General features: G+C 43.6%; 1 protein-coding gene across 6 annotated transcripts in view; it reads left to right on the top strand.

The window, feature by feature from the left end:
* The window catches only part of SIPA1L2 (signal induced proliferation associated 1 like 2), a 228,768-nt gene that overhangs the window by 201,418 nt on the left and 9,687 nt on the right, over positions 1–17,663 (top strand). For all 6 annotated transcript variants that reach the window (XM_062210619.1, XM_062210616.1, XM_062210613.1 and 3 more), the window contains one exon: positions 7,531–7,662. In XM_062210619.1, coding sequence (XP_062066603.1) covers positions 7,531–7,662 — 132 coding nt within the window. The remainder of the gene's footprint in view (positions 1–7,530; positions 7,663–17,663) is intronic.

Genomic DNA, 17,663 nt, shown 5'->3' with positions numbered 1-17,663 from the left:
GGGTACATTTGGTAAACCAGTGAATCCACATTGACACAATATTATCTCTCACTCATGGTTTATTCTTGTGGGACACTTTGTAGAGTTTGGAGAAGGGTATGACCGTTCTGCCAGTGTAGAATCATAGAGTGGTTTCATCACCTTCCACATCCTCTGTGTTCCACCTATGTATCCCTCCTTGCCCCTTAATCCTTTATCTTTGTAATGGGTTTTCCTTTCTCAGAATGTCATACAATACCATATGGAACCTTTGCAGATTGGCCTTTGCACTTAGTAGTAAGCATTTAAGATTCTTCCATGGCTTTTCATGGCTTCACCCCTCATTTTCTTTTAGCACTGAATATTCCATGGTCTTTCAAAAAATATTTATTTATTTATTTGAAAGAGTTATAGGGCAAGACAGGGAGAGATCTTCCATCCACTGGTTCATTCCCCAGATGGCTGCAATGGTCAGGGCTGGGCCAGGGAGGAGCCAGGAGCTTCTTCCAGGTCTCCCATATAGGTGGCATGAGCCCAAATACTTGGGCCACCTTCTGCTATTTTTCCCCAGCCATTAGCAGGGAGCTTGATCAGAAATGGAGCAGCTGGGACACAGACTGGTGTCCAAATTAGATGCCAGTGGTGCGGGCAGTGGCTTTACCCACTACACCACAATGCCGGCCCCAGACATGGTCTTGAACTACTACAGTTTATCTACCTGTGCGTGTACTAAAAGACTCTCCATATTTAATATGTCCAAAATATAAAGGCACAATTAGGAAATAAGCAAGATGGACTGCTTATTCGTGGTCCTGGTTAAGCATTGCCTCACTTGATTTCTCTCAGAAGCATGAAGAATTTCCTGTGCTGCCATTGCTGTTCACTATTCTCTAGAGAATCCTTATTTGGCCCTGTGTCTCCTCTAAACTATTAAGAAAAAGTTCCTCTAGGGTTAATGAGTAAACTGACAAGAGGTAAATAAGGGAACTTCAAGTAATTTGTGTTGACTTCTGTTCTTTCTCAATACTTCTAGTTCCTTGTCCCTTGGCCACAGAGAATTTAATCTTCCAGGATTTTGTTGTTTGGGAGACTTCTAGTTTCTGGGTCCTCTGACTACCACAGTCATTTCTCTGATTACTGCTCTCTATCTGTGGCAGATTTCAATCACCCTTCACTTGCTGTGCTTTCTACCCATTCCACAGACCGTTTCTGAGAAGAAAATAGTCTCTGAGAGTAGTTCAACAGTGTAAAACTGGAGCAATCCGAGAAGGTGAAATGTAAAAGCTAATGCCAAAGATCTTGCGGGTGGAGAAATAAGGACTGTTTAAGGTCTCCCAGTAGCCTGTGTTGTTTCTCAGAGAGACTTAAGCATAACTTCACATTAAATCTTGTATTGGAGATTGGTTCTGTGCGATCATCTAGCACTGGATGGTTTAAAATAACTGCGTAGGTAGAGTAAGGGGAAAAACCCAGAAGGCACACACGTTCTTCTCTTAGGATGGAAAACCAGAACACTCCTGGGGCGCTCAAGATCTCCTGAGGGGCCCGACCAGCAGCAGAGACTCCTGCAGGGCTCATTCAGAATTGGAAGTCAGGCAGCCGGGGAAAGGACCGACAACCTTTCTTCAAATGAGCACCCGAGGCTGATCTCTGCACCTTTTCTTCATACACTGTTCCAGTCCCAGGCTTCTCTCTCAGATATTTTGAACTTTCAAAAGTTCCAGATTTGAACCGACCTCAGAATCTTCTCTCGAGACCAAGATCTTAATCCACCCCTGTGGGACAGATACTTAACAAACTTGTCTAGAGTATGATTCATGTCATGATTCATACCTATTTCCTGTGAAGTCACTGCATTGTGTTCTGTCTTTACGACCTCCACTTAGAAGTGTGCAAATATCACCTAATCCAGCAACTGAAAGCCCTTCTGAAATGTTTCTGCATTGCTTTTGTTTTCCTTACTGGCAAATTGTACGAGTAAATGTCTTTAATGGTCCAAGTGGGGGAAAAAATTGGGAGTGTTTATTTGAGCAGTCTTCACAGGCCAGGTAACTAGCAACATTGAAAAAACAATCATAGTTACCTTTTCCTCCTTATCAAATGGGACTCCTGGATTAATTGATTCAGTGCAACCTCTACCATTGGCAGGTGCACAAAAAATGAAAGAGAACTCCTGGTTTTGTTTTTGTGGAATGGAAATCAGAACTCTCAAAGGAATGCTGAAGTCTTTCTATGAGGATACAATGAGAGCTAAATTTCAAAAATAAAAACAGCTTACTTGTTTATTTGTATGTTTTTAAATCCTAGAGTTCTGACTGAGGCACCTGACAAAGTATGCCACTTAATCTTTGAAAGTGAAGTTTTAGAATTAATAAAAGAAACTAGTAGTGTAGTTATAATTTAGTACTGCATAAGTTGCTACAGCCCACAGTTGTGGGTTTGGCCATTTTGTGTCACAGGTGTCAAAGGGCTAACAACCAACAGAAGAACCGTCCTGGCCTAGGTTGGCATGGAAGAAGGCATCCTTAAGTCTCCAGAGGCGGAGCTGTGACTGTTGATTAGAGCACTTTTTTCTCCTTCTTCAGATGTCCTCAGTCTCTCCTGCAATAAACATCTAGACAGTAATTGTGCAATCTCTGATCTGACCCCAGGAATTGTTAAAAGGAAGGTCCCTTGGCATTTATAATCATAGTTATGAAGTCAGACTCAATAAAGATGGTTACTGTGATCGCAGGTTTGAGGAAAGCACACAGGAAGCCACAGATCAATGTCCAGGCAGCTCAGGTTGCTGTGCCTGAACATCAGCCACCTTTCCAGATCCGCAAGTCTCCTAATAGACCTCGGGTAGATGAGCAGAGAATGGTACCCTCCTCTACAGATAGCTGTAACACTATAGAAGATACTTCAAAGCATTAGTGAAAAATAGAATTAAATCATAAATTTATTTTTGTAGAAAAATGTTTTTCAACTCATGGACAGATTTTTCGTAAGAGGCAGTTTCCATGAGCTTTTCAGAGACCTTCTGTATGTCCATTTTGTGCCAGAGAAATGCTTTTCAACGATGTCCTCCCTCCCCACCTGATTTTTTAAACTCACTCTCAAAGCTCGCAGAAAGTACTACAGATACAAAATAATGTCCATTATTAGTAGTCTCTTGTACTCAGTGCCCCACTGTATTTGATATAGCTGTGTGACAGCAAGTGCAACACTGGTTCATACTTGTAGTTGGACAACATCTGTGTGCATCACAAAGCACAAGCAATTGATCATTAATGCCTTGTCCAGGTTTGCATTGCACACGGCGTATCCAAGCCCCTCTCAGATCCTAACCAGTTCTATCCATCTGCTAGTTGACTAGGCTTTTAGGAGGCAGAACCTGTCTCTTGACTGGTTACTCTGCTGTTAGGTTCTGCTGAGGCACCTGAATGGAATGATTGCGTAGTGAATGCCATCCAGGTGATGCTAGTCGCGATACCTCACCGCAGTTAAAAGTATTGGAAAGAATGTTTGCACGTTTGGAGTCTCAGATAAAACAAACAAGCAAAGAAACATGGTCATTTTCATTCTAAAATATGACTTACCAACCAATGGAAAAGAAAATTACATGCTTCTCCTTTTGATTATTCAGGGAGGACTATAGGTAGCCATTGACACAAAGCTTGCTGTGCTTGCTGAAAGGCAATGGATTCAGCTCGAAATCCACACATTTTCAGAATGTTTTTTTCTAGAAATATGTTCTTCATCAAGAAGCTCCTTCTAGTTGTTTGAGTCTCCACTGACTGTTACCTCCTTGGCCTTTCCCAAACATGCTTTGTAGTCACATCCCATTTTATTTTCTGCAAAAGATTTATCACTACCTGCAATTTCTTTGTTTCTTTTCCTCTCAGCATGTAATGTAATACTCCTGAGAGCTGAGCCCTGTTTTATCCACACTGTACCCCGCACGTGATGGAATAGTCACTTATTAAATACATCATGGGGACAGTGTGTTTAGCCTAAAGGGTAACACACTAGTTATATTAACTGTGTGCCATATCAGAGTACTTGGGTTCGATACCTGGCTCTAGCTCGCAACACGGTCTTCCTGCTTGTGCAGACTCTCCATTGGGAGGCAGCAATGATGGCTCAAGTAGATGGGTTCCTGCCAGCCACATGGCAGACCTGTTTTGGGTTGCTGACTTCCAGCTTTGACCTGGCCCAGTCCCAGATGTCGCAGGCATTTGGTGAATGAACCACTGGATTTGAGAGTTCTATCTCTCTGCCTCTCAAATAAATTGGTATAAAAAACTAAAATCAGTACATCATGGATAGCTCAGTAGTAGAGCCCCCAATAAACTGTAGAGAAAAGGAGATTTCTAGCCAGCGCTGTGGCTCACTAGGCTAATCCTCCGCCTAGCGGCGCCGGCACACCGGGTTCTAGTCCCGGTCGGGGCACCGGATTCTGTCCCGGTTGCCCCTCTTCCAGGCCAGCTCTCTGCTGTGGCCAGGGAGTGCAGTGGAGGATGGCCCAAGTGCTTGGGCCCTGCACCCCATGGGAGACCAGGAGAAGCACCTGGCTCCTGACATTGGATCAGCACGGTGCGCCGGCCGCAGCGCGCCTACCGCGGCAGCCATTGGAAGGTGAACCAATGGCAAAGGAAGACCTTTCTCTCTGTCTCTCTCTCTCTCACTATCCACTCTGCCTGTCCAAAAAAAAAAAAAAAAAAGATTTCTAATCTGTAAGTCTTCTATCTCAGTTCAGTTTCAAATAGACCAAAGTCTCATCACAGTTTGAGAGAGGGGGCTCCTATTTTATGATAAGAAGATCACAAACTATTATTCCCTCCTTTTGCTCCCTGGTTCTCTATAAAAATTGGAGGTAAAGGGGAGCTCTGTGCTTGCCTCTGGCGATGATATATGTACCCTGAGGTCTTGTGAGATCCCGAAGTCTCTGGTGCCATTTAGCATATGGGATGTGTGTGTGCTATGTATTGTGTCCAGGGTCTGGCTGCAGCTGCTGTATGTGCTGTGTGGACAGCAGGGCCCACTCATGCATGTACTCCACATCAGCTTCTAGCTACCAAGATTCAAACATGTGCCTTGTACAATTACAAGTGGCCAAATATCATGGAACTTCAAGGGTGCTTACGAATGGTCAACATTTTCATTTTTTAGCCTAAAACTCTTGAGAGACTACTTCCCTAGGTGTTTGGGGTAACAACTGCAGGAGGACATGGGCCTCCCACCATCTTCTGAGTCAGTGGTGCCCACTTTCCCCTCCATTCTCATTGCATTTTGCCTCTTTTGTCCTTTTATCATGTTTTCTTTCCACCTGGCTCTTGTTAGTGCCAGTAAGGACACTGTGGTCTAGCGGTGTTAGGGAAGAGCATAGAGAGCATACAGCATGGGTGTTAGGTTTGAATCTAGTTTTTAAGAATCCCAGAAGCTGGAATGAAGGATTACTTCTTTATGAACACCAAGAAGATCCATGAGTTGGCATTTCTTAGTGAAACATGATGGGCAGAATGTACTTTGTGTGGGAATATTCCATCCCATGCCCAGTTTCCTTTCCAGTGAAGGAGGGAGTCTGGAAGGCTCCTGTGAGCCACCTCCAGCCGGCCTGTTCTCTGCACCTATCATGCAACTGTAATGCCGTCACTCCTGTTCTTGGGAGCTTGGCCACATGGAAATCAGTGGTGGTTGTCTGGTTAATAGAATTGCCTTACACTCTGTACATTAAGCTCATTTTGAGTAAAGGACCAGAGTGTTTGAGAAACAACAGGAAGTGATGTGCAAGTGAATGAAGATCCCGGGCTTGCTTATGTTTCTGCGTCACCCTTTATCTTTAAACTTGAGGTTCAAGAAGGTAGCTGAGAGCCAGTTCAGCCCAGCCTCTGGAGAGGGACTATTTCCATGCCCTCCTTCTTCCCCAGGAAGACCCTCAGTAGAGGAGGGCAACAGTGAGCCCTGAGTGTTCCCCTTCCACTCCCACACTGCTGCTTCCTTCCCTCTGCTCCTGGCTCACCACATGATAAGAACCAAGGACATCACACATGGAACAAGCAGAGGCATCAGGGAGTGTTCTTATTTCAGAGAAGAGCATGTGGAGAGAGCAGGAAGGGGGGATGATGCTAACCAAGTGTCCTTTACTGAATTCCTCGGAAGGTGGTGGCTGGGATCAAATCAATTGATTATTTCAACATGATAGCATTGAAAATAGCATGGTTTGATTGGTTGAGCTGCAGCTGTTGGAGGTTTCCTGAGAGCTGTACTTGTCAAACGCGTGAAAGCTGTTGATGTCCTAAGGGCCAAGTTTACCAATGCATCTCTCTTTAGTCCAGACACCAGAATTTCACCCAGAAGGATAAGGGAACAGAAATTACAGGTGCATTCAGTTAATTATGGCCCTTACTTAACTCCATTGCAGGCTCCGCTTGCATTAGCTGGTCATTAGCTTGATTGGCCTAATTAGTCAGATGCATTCACAAGCAGCTGCATGCAAGGTTCTTAGCAGGTTCAGAAAGGGCATGTTGCAAAGAGTCCAGTGCATGCCTTTTCAGAATTTGCCATCAGATGCATATTGGGTTCTTAACAACTAGTATTACTAATTATGTAAACACTTAACATACCATGATGAGCATTTACAGTCCAAGGAAAACTGTCAGACATTCATTACAGGGTGAGTGAGGGGTTTGTGGGTAGCCAGTGGGTGATACAACTATTTAAAGGTAAAAGAACAGTGCAACTACTCTTTTTGTGCACAGTCTATGAAATAATGTCCTCTTTTTTTTTTGTCTTTTAACAAAAAGCTCTAATGCATTTTTGTAATAAATTGATACTTAAGGCATCTGAAATTTGCCATGCTCAGCTTAGATAGCCTTGTTCTTCCATAAGCCTTTGAATTCATCTGGAAAGAGAGTGCTACTCACCTTTTTTTGCAGCAATGAAAAGCCTGCAACACTTTACAGACAGGGAAAGTCACCCCTGAAGAAAACAGGCATTCATCCTGCAGGTGGCCAGGCTCAGGTGCATGTGCTAGAGGCGAGCTCTGAAGTTACGGTGCTCTCCAAAGGCCCCGTCCTGATCCCCTGCCACCCTGGCCGCACGCCTGCTTGCCCTGTAATCAGTCTCAGACTGGCTGCTTTCGACAAACCTCCGTTTTCCCCACGCTGTGCCTCTGGGGTCGCCGCAGCTTGATGTGTCTTATTCATTGGGAACAGGATGTGTTCTACACAAAGTTGTTTAGGGCGGGAATGGCAGTGCCTGCACGCCGACTGCCTGACTGGCTCTGAGTTAGTGTGGAAGCACCCACGCTGTGACTGACTGACTGAGAGGACTCCTGGGTGGGGATGGGGGTTCCTGGGCTGTGACCCACTGGCTGACTGTAGACGGAGACGGCCGTGTCCATGCTGTGACCGACTGACTGTAGGTGAAGGTGGTGGTGCCCATGTTACGAATGACTGTGCTTGGGGTTGGGGGTGCCTGTGCTGTGACTAACTCTGGGAGGGCATGGCCGTGCCAAGGCAGCAGTGCCCATGCTGTGACTAATGCTCTGGTTTTGTTTGTGTTTAGATGAGTTCTGGTTCTCCGATGGGTCCTTATCAGATAAGTCCAAGTGCGCAGATCCTGGCCTGATGCCTCTCCCGGACACGGCCACGGGTTTAGATTGGTCCCACCTCGTGGATGCTGCGCGGGCATTTGAAGGTAAAAACTCGACCGCCACCAGGCCTTGCCACCTATCCTGGGGAGCACTTATCCTGTGGGCCTCTGTAGCAACTTCCTGGAACGTGTCTGTGTTCCCAATCATCTAAAGTTATGGGTGCTTTGCCTGTATTTAAGGATGAAAACAAGCAGGGGAAGGCAGGCTGTGACTAAGGAAGTTTCCTTAGCATTGGAAGATGCTTGCATTGCTTGCAACCTCAGGACCTCGCATGTGATACGGTGTAAACCAGAGGCCCCAGGATCATTCCTTCTGTGAATTGTTGCCATGTGCCGCTGTACTCTTTCTGTGTGTTTAACGGAATGAAGCACACGGATGACAGACTCTGCTCCTGGAGTCCCTGGCAGCTAGAACTGACAGAGGAGGCAGGGGCCTTTAAGTAGGGGCAGTTCTGTCCCGCTCCCCTTGTGAGCCTCTCCTGGCACCCCTGAGTCCCAGCAGTCTGGTGTGCAGCCCCTCAGACCTGAGAGACTCCGCCCCTCTCCCCCACTCCTCTCCTTGTCCCCTTTTCAGTCTCTGGTAGCTCAGCCTCCTCACCCACGATATCAAGTCTCAGAGACTGAAATCGGATTCTGCGCCATGGAGAGCAGGTGTCCTGGAAGCCAGGCTGCAGAAGGTTGAGGGCTGTTGCTCTATGCACCCCTGGTCTCTGACAAGTTTGACCCCATAGAGAAGCCTCGCCAGTGGCTTTGCCTGTGGTCTGGAGCACCCAGGGATGCGCCTGAAATCCATTCTTCATGTTGGTTCAGGCACCGGGGAAGTTAGTAAGAGTAAGAATTCTTTGGGGCTCTCTGCTTTATAAACCACTCGCTCCCTGTGGGAACTTCAGGAAGCACCATCTGCTGTAGGCTGAGAGCCTCATTTTGACACCAGCAGCTCGTGGCATATTGTGAAGGCCTGGGTGCCTGGTGCAGTCATTTCCTGGGCTTCCCGAGCCTCCGGCTCCAGAGAGCAGGAATGCCATCTTTACAACTCTGTCTAAAGCAATACAGCTGGCAGGTAACAGCATTTTCTCTGGTAGGTTCCTTGCCCTGACTAGATCCCACTGCCCCTAGAATATACCAGTCCTCCCTTATCCTCAGGGGGATGTGTTCCAAGTCCTACAGTGGGTGCCTGAAACCACAGCTAGTACCAACCCCTTGCCTTAGTGGTTTTTTCCTATACTTAAAGGTCTATGGTAAGGTTTAACTTATAAAGTAGACATGAAAGGAAATTAGCAACAAAAACTAATAAAATAGAACACTTATAACAACATACTAGAATGAAGTTGTCAGCATTACTGCTCTTGTGCTTTAGGACTCTTATTAAGTAGAATAAGGGTTATTTAAATACAAGCACTGTGCATGACAATCGATCTAGTAACCAGGATGGCTAGTAAGTGACTTAAAGGCTGGATAGCGTATACAGTGTAGACACACCAGACAAATACACAATCAAATACAGAACCAGACAGAGCAAGGTGGCACAAGATTTCGTTATTCAGAGTGGCATGCAATTTAAAACTTTTGAATCATTTATTTCTGGAATTTTCCATTTCATAGTAACTAAAAGGGCAGCAAGTGAAATCGCAGTCAAAGGGGGACTAATGTATATGAGCAGCTCTGCTGTCCTCTGTGTTTCCTCACTGCGTAAATACCAGTGTAGTACTTGCCACAATGAATTCTGCTTTATTTACTCTCTGTCTGTCCTTATTAGATGGTGAGTTTCTCAAGGGAAAGCTGCTTATTTTATTTATATTAGATTTATTTATCAAGCACATAGCAAGCTTACCAAACGAGAAGAGCTAGCACAGAGGAGTGGGTGGGTATTAAATACTCGTAAGCCTAGAGCTGTCCCAACTCAGTTTTTTTTTTTGTTTTTTTTTTTCACTGCTGAGGGCCTTTGTGTGTTGCATTCATTTTTTGAGAGTTGACACAATATTTGTCACCTCATCTCTGTATCTTTGCTTGGATCCCCACTGCCCCCCTTCAGATTATCCTTCAGAATAAAATCATTGCTGTGAAATTGATCTTTTCTGAGAAGCAGAGAAAGCAAAGTGGCCCAGTGGCTGCAGTGAGGGACAGAATTGTTAATCCAGCTATCTGGGTCATAATCACAGCTGTTCTGCTGGGCTGTGAGCTCCTGGACAGGTCGTTTAATTACCATGATGTGTTCCCTGTCCACCCACACTGTAAGTACTTCACAAATATTAACTCAGTGAACATTCAGTAGGGATCCTCTGTGGCACCTGCTTAAGTATTTTGATCTTCAGTATTATCTATAAAATGATGGCCTTTCCCCAAAGAACATATAAGGCATCTTATGGTCCTACATCTCTAATTCATGGTTCTGTTCATAAGAAAACATCTCAGTTCTAAAGTAAGAATATAGGTTGTGGTGGGCATACCGACACAAAAGAGAAACAAGCATAACTTGAGGACTTGAACTGACAGGTACATTAATACCTAAATGAAGCAGAAATAATATGGGATTCTATCTGCCAGGTTAGAGTTTGATTACATGATCTTTAATATTTATTTAAAAAGATGGGAAGAGTTAATGCCATGTTTAAAAAATTCAGTAAGTTTCAATACTACTCTATAGGGTAGCATCCCATCTGAGCCAGTAGTTTATGAAAATTCAGTTGAGAATTTGTGGCTCCAGCCTTTTGGCTAGTCAGATTCTCTTACATCAGTATCACCTCGGTCACATCCTGCTGGTCTCTTTGACATGAGTTGAACTGGAGAGATAGAAGAAATGTCTTTACCAAGATGACTTTGCTCATGACTTTATTTCATTGTGCCAGTTCTCAAAATAAATTCTGAGCGAGAATAAACATTATGAAGAAAAGATGGTCCCAAAAATGCCCATGTACTCATTTACTTGATGGTTACAAACTAATAAAAACAATTCAAAATGTCTTACTGAGGTCCGACTCCTCTGGAGTAATCCTGTGCCTATATTTTTACATCAGTAATCAGAACATCTAAAAACAGGCTTATAACAATGGAATCTATCTGCCTGTTGGATTGAAATTCCACAACCCTTATAATATCCAAAGTGTGATTCATCCCTGGCGGACTGGTCTCTCCCCCATTAGGTCAGCTTCATTTATGTTACATGTTCTTGTATGTGTTATGTTCACCTCTTTTTTTTTTTAAAGATTTTTATTTATTTATTTGAGAGAGTTATAGACAGTGAGAGGGAGAGACAGAGAGAAAGTTCTTCCATCCGCTGGTTCACTCCCCAAATAGCTGCAACAGTTGAAGCTGTGCTAATCCAAAGCCAGGAGCCAGGAGCTTCTTCTGAGTCTCCCACATGGGTGCAGGGGCCCAAGCACTTGGGCCATCTTCTACTGCTTTCCCATGCCACAGCAGAGAGCTGCATTGGAAGAGGAGCAGCCGGGATTAGAACTGGCACCCATATAGGATGCCCACGCTGCAGGCGAAGGCTTAACCTACTGAGCCAGAGTGCCGGCTCCTCACCTCTTTTTAAGAGCTAAAATTGCCAGTAGGCATAGGTGTTTTAAGAATTTAGATTTTACTACACCATTTAGTAATGGGGCAGAGGTATCGCATTAATCTGTATGATCATCATTGCCTAAAACTGTTTAACTCTTAGTGCAAAGAATGTAATATAGAGTGAGAAGCCACCAGGCATCCTGTGACAATTTTCAGTGGGTTCTCTCCAAAGAAGAGGCGTCTTTCCAGACCACATTGCTGACCACAAAGCAATGAAAATAAAATGCAAAATACAAACAAAAAGCTCTAACCAGTTGGAAAATTGTTAATGTTACTCCAATAATTGTGCTAGGAAGAACTAAGAAATATAACACAAACTTTTTTTTTACTGAGTGATAAGAAGCTACCTAGTAAGTCCTTGGACTATACCCAGAATGAGAGTAATTCTTAAAAAAAAAATTCAGAAACATTTATTTAAATGGAAAAAAAAAATGATCATTAACTACTTCCACAAAAACTGTGAAAGAAAAGCACAAAAAGAAATGAAATACGTTTTTAAAATCAATTGGCAAATGGAATTTAAGTGTAATCTATAAATAAAATCCATAGTCAGATTTTTAATGTTGCTAAACCGTTAGCATATTTGGTTCAAAAAATGTTGAGTACAAATGAGCAAAAACAAGAAAATGGGTAAATAAACTACTTGATGCATGTCACTGCTGTGATGAAAGAGAGAGAAAGTCAGTGGGAACTGGCTGAACTGTGTGCGCTCCCTGCAGAGAGCACGGGGCTCTCCCCTCAGTCCCATAATTGCAGAGCTATATGGCCTCCCAGAATGGGAAACCTTTGCTGGCCTGTGTTATGGAAGACTCATACTCATTTGGGGTCTTGGAGCTTGCTCCAGAATTCAGACCCTACAGGCCTGAGCCACAAAATCTGTAATCAAAAAAGGCCTTGCCCTAACTCAAGAACTTGGTTTCCCATTAAATTCAGTGTACAAATGTGCAATAGCTGTCGAGCTGTGGGGGATGAAGGGACCTGTCCAAAGGCAGTCTGGAGTTGCAGACTCAGAACATGCCCTAAACTCACTGCAGCGTGTGCTCTGCACATGCTGGCTGACTCCAGTTCTGGGGCTCATAATTGCCATGGGAGTTGCCTTTGTGCCTTTCTCCCAAGGTTGTAAAAGAAGGTACTTGAACACTGAATGTTCAGCACTCCCAGTCAGGCTGCTTGGCTGGTCCCTTCTGCCCTCAATACTAGTGTTCAACCCACCTCGACCCACAGCCCAGTAGAGCTTTGTCCTCAACATTTTCTCATCCCATGTTCTCGGGGTAATATTAAGAGAGAGAGAAAGAGAGAGATTTAAAAAATTATTAAAGAATATCAAGCAGAAGCTACATGGTTATAAACTCGATGAACACTGTAATTGGTTATTTCTTTTTGCTTTTTTTTAAGATTTTATTTATTTATTTGAGAGGCAGAGGATTAACCTACTGCGTCACAGTGCCAGCCCCATAATTGGTTATTTCTTACAACAAAAGGTAGGAGAGGCAATATAAGAAATAGTTAGGGGTCAACGCTGTGATGTAGTGGGTTAAAACGCATCCACCTGTGGCGCTGGCATCCCATATGGGCACTGGTAATAGTCCTGGCTGATCCACTCTGATCTAGCTCTCTGCTGTGGCCTGGGAAAGCAGTAGAAGATGGCCCAAGTGCTTGGGCTCCTGCACCCATGTAGGAGACCCAGAAGAAGCTCTTGGCTCCTGGCTTCTGATCAGCTCAGCTCCGAGTGTTGCAGCCATTTGGGGAATGAACCAACAAATGGAAGACCTCTCTCTCTGTCTCTCCCTCTCTTTGTCTGTAACTCTACCTCTCAGGTAAATAAATAAATCCTTAAAAAAAATTTTTTTTAATAGTTAAAGGCTTGGGGCTGATTCCGAGCCATAGCTGGTAAAGCCACGGCCTGCAGCGCCAGCATCCCATATAGGCGCTGGTTTGAGTCCTGCTGTTCCACTTTGGATCCACCTCCCATGCTAATATACCTGAGAAAGCAGTAGAAGGTGGCCCAAGTGCTTGGGCTTCTGAGACCCACGTGAGAGACCTGGAAGAAGTTCCTGGCTCTTAGCATCAGATCGGCCCAGCTCTGGCCATTGCAGCCATTTGGGGAGTGAAACAGCAAATGGAAGATTCTCTCTCTCCCTCTGTTTCTCTCTCTCTCTTTCTCTGCCTCTCTTTCTCTGTAACTCTGCCTTTCAAATAAATAAAATAAATCTTAAAAATAAATAGTTAAAGGCCAAAATGTGGAGGGCATTGAAAAAATCATGTAATAATATCCTCAAATCCCAAGTAGCTCCTGAATCTAATAAGTTTATAGTTGTTTTGAGAGTTTCAAAAAATAGTGATGCCCTTGTATAGGTTTTTCTTGAAATTCTGAAACAGCTCTTTAAAAACCAGTTATTTTATTTTTTTGGGGGGGTGGAGGGAGTCAGAGAAACAGAGACAGATCTTCTATCTACTGGTTCACTCCCCAAATGCTTGAAACAACCAGGTCTGGGCCAGTCCAAAGCTGGGAGCTCAAAATTCAATCCAGGTCTTCCACATAGGTGGCAGGAACTCAAGTACTTAGACCGTCACCTACTGCCTCCAGTGTGCATTAGCAGGAAGCTGGTAGCAGAAGTGGAGCTGGGACTCAAACCCAGGCACTCTAATATAGGGTACAGGTGTCCCAAGCAGTGTCTTAACTGTTGCATCAAATGCCTTACCTGAGCCTTCTTGTATAAAAGGATTATTTCCTGATAATCACAACATAGCCCCACCTTTTAATATTGATGTGAGAAAGCTTAGATGAAATTCAGTAGTAAAATTTAAAAAGTATTCATTGTTACTAACAAGAATTTAGTTTGTTTAATAAAGGAAAATATTACAGCAAGTTACAGTATATGAAGTAATTAAAAGGTATCAATATCCCCCACCCCCTGCAAAAGTGTATATAATAGAATCAGGACCTATTTCAAAAAAAAATTTAAGATTTTTGAGATACCTCCAAAGCCTAACAAAGCATATCTCCTTTATGGAAAACAGTTACAAGGTACATAATGGGAAGATGTTTTCTAAAAGCAGATCAAGTCCAGAACCTAAAGAAGGACACCCTCTGAGACCATGTGCTTTACTTTGTCCTGGGATCCTTGATGTTGAAACAAGTCATGCAAAGAGAAAGAAAATAAATATTGGAGGGGCCAGCACCATGGCTCACTTGGTTAATCCTCCGCCTGCTGTGTTGGCATCCCATATGGGCACCGGGTTCTAGTTCCAGTTGTTTCTCTTCCAGTCCAGCTCTCTGCTGTGGCCCGGGAAGGCGGTGGAGGGATGGCCCAGGTGCTTGGGCCCCTGTACCCACATGGGAGACCAGGAGGAAGCACCTGGCTCCTGGCTTCGGATCAACGCAGCGCGCCAGCCTCAGTGGCCATTTGAGGGGTGAACCAATGGAAGGAAGACCTTTCTCTCAGTTTCTCTCTCTCTCTCACTGTCTAACTCTGCCTGTCAAATTTTTTAAAAAAGGAAATATTGGAAATTTTTAAAAATTATGGATATTTTTCTGTTTCTAGAACATAAGAAAGATCACAATGAAATTATTGGAGATTATAAAATAAAATAACCAAACCTGTGTAATTTCAGAGTGTTACATTTTCCAGCTACTTCTTTATAGCAGACCACTTCCAACATTTATGGCTAAAAACAATGGTTTATTATTTCTTCTGATTCCATGGGTTGTTTAGATTCGGCAGGGTGGGTCTTCTACTTTACATGATATCAGCTGGGGCCACTCATGAAGCTGGAGCTCATCAGAGACGGGCACATGGAGAGAACCTCGCTTCCCTGTCTGTACCTGCAGTGGCTGATCCCTGGGTACACTCCTGTCTCCAGAAGAATCATTTAACTTCTTCACATACTATTCAGGGAATCAGAAAGGCAAACCCAAAGCTCTGTGATCTAAAGTTTGGTCTTAGAAGTCCCAGGACAAAGCCAACTGGATTCCAGAGGTGGGGAGATAGACTCTGCCTCTTCATGGGTGGGGTGGCCAGTCTACACAGTGAGGCCTGAGCTGTTGGCAGCTTTCAGGGTTTTTGCTAATAGTCTGAAAGGGTGTCAGGCATATCAATAAGGTAGGATTACATGTTCTTTAGAAATTAAGCCATTCTTGGAATTACAATGAGAAATCCAAGTAACATTTCAATACTGAAAAATCTTAATACTAACAAGAATAGGAATGGATGGAAAGCTTTATAGTAAAAGAGACAATCCTTCCTGAATTAACTTGTACAGTAGTGCAGTTTCAACTCAGATATTTAAAGTATATGCTAAGGAATTTAATTAAATCCATTTGGAAAATAGATGAAGAATGTTTAACCAAAACCATTATAAATCAATAATAATAATTAAAACAGCATTATAAATATTCAAAAATAGAAACAAATCCTTTGAAGAAAAATTAAAACCCATACAGAAATCTGAATATATTTAAGAAGTTATATAAGAGGAAAACAACTTATGCACTCTGTTTGGATTTGGGAACAAGAAAAGTCAATTTTAGAAAAAGTAAAAGATTACTAATTTGGAAGCAAGATAATGCTTGCATTATTGAGTAATACAAGGATTTACAGAATGTAATAAGGCCAGATAAAATTATTTTAATATGTAGACCTTTTATGAGTCTGAAAGAGAGCATTAAAATAAGAATTATTGGACTATAGGGAAAGATTTACAACAAATGTGGTAGATAAGACCAGGATACCTGAAGTAGATAAAGGGATTTACCAGCAGAAAACCTAAACCAATAATAAACAAAAGACATAGAGCAGCAGTCCACAAAAGAAGCAGCACACAATAAATATGTGGAAACTGTTCAACCACACATGTAAATTTAAACACTAATGAGCTACCAGCTCACACCTTTTGAATATGAAAAATGATGCACCAGCTCGGGGAAGCGATGAAGAATGCTCACAGCTGGTATCATTATAAAGATTACAAAGTGATCCATCTTTGTGTTCAGGCAGTATGACAATATGTAGCTAAAGCCAGGACCCCCACCCCCTTTGACTAGAAATCTAATTCCTGAGACTACCAGTAGGAAATTACCCAAAAGAGTAAGAAAGCTTCCAATAAATACTTTGCAGCACTATTAAAATGTAATAAATGAATAGATTACCAAATTCTGCCCCCAAAAAACTAAAATTTGTAATTTTGTTTTTAAATGGAGAAGTGTGTCTGGAAGGCAGAAGATAATTTGGATGCTGTCTGCCCAAACTGTCATCCCAAGACCCCTGACTCCTGCCATGCTGTGATTCTCAACTTTCAGAACTTGTCTGAGTCCCATTTCCGACTTTCATCATGTGCAGCACCTTTGTTTGGTGAGGAGGAGATGTGCCTTCTGCCATTAGAAGTCCTGAGTAATATCACTGAACACCATCATTTAGCCACCTGTGCAGGACTTAGCTTGTCCTTTGTCACATACGAAAACGTATATACCGCTCTCCTGGACTTGCTTTGACACAGGAATTTTTTTTTCTTTTTGACTTTACTGATGCAGAAAATGCTCTTGTGATTTTAAGTTTTATAATTTTCCCAGGCAAGGGATATGTAACACAGTGCTCTTGTGGTGCTGGGCAGGACAGGAAGTGACAGGGGTGGGCTGATGCTTTACAGTGTGGCTGTGCCGCTAGGCTATGGCATGCATATTCAGTGCGTTTTCAGTATTCTCAAGTGGGCTCTATCCCTGTCATAATTGGAGGGGCATCCATTCCCCCCACCGCCATACTTGTTCAAGGGAACAAACCCAACAACAAAATCTGCCTTGAGGCAGTAAAGTAGGGAAGTAGAGTATTTTTTATTTTTATTTTTTGACAGGCAGAGTGGATAGTGAGAGAGACAGGTCTTCCTTTTTGCCGTTGGTTTACCCTCCAATGGCCACTGCGGCTGGCGCATCATGCTGATCCGAAGCCAGGAGCCAGGTGCTTCTCCTGTGGCCTCCCATGCGGGTGCAGGGCCCAAGGACCTGGGCCATCCTCCACTGCCTTCCCGGGCCATAGCAGAGAGCTGGCCTGGAAGAGGGGCAACCGGGATAGAATCCGGCGCCCCAACCAGGACTAGAACCCGGTGTGCCAGCGCCGCAAGGCAGAGGATTAGCCTGTTAAGCCACGGCGCCGGCCAGTAGAGTCTCTTTAAAAGGGCTGGAATTTAAAACAACTCTCCTGTATTAGAATATCAGAAGGATGAATCAGTGTGTTCTCAAGCATTTGTTAAACAGATAATAATGTTTAAGAGCAAACAGGCTTAAAAGGTAAAATGGCCAGCTGAGGATCAGAGATGGAGCCTGTGCCCTTGTCCCACCCAGGCCTGTCCTCCTCTAGGTCTCCTTGCTCCTCCATTCTTGGTGAGCACTGTTGTCTACCCATAGCTGTTTTGGTGTGTGTATCCATGCATGAATATCTGTACTTAAGACACGAGCAGAGTGAACAGCTCATACATCAGGCACCACTATAGGT

This window comes from Lepus europaeus, chromosome 14 (assembly GCF_033115175.1).
Source record: "Lepus europaeus isolate LE1 chromosome 14, mLepTim1.pri, whole genome shotgun sequence".
NCBI classification, from domain to species: domain Eukaryota; kingdom Metazoa; phylum Chordata; class Mammalia; order Lagomorpha; family Leporidae; genus Lepus; species Lepus europaeus.
This window is presented reverse-complemented; position numbering and strand designations above follow the sequence as displayed.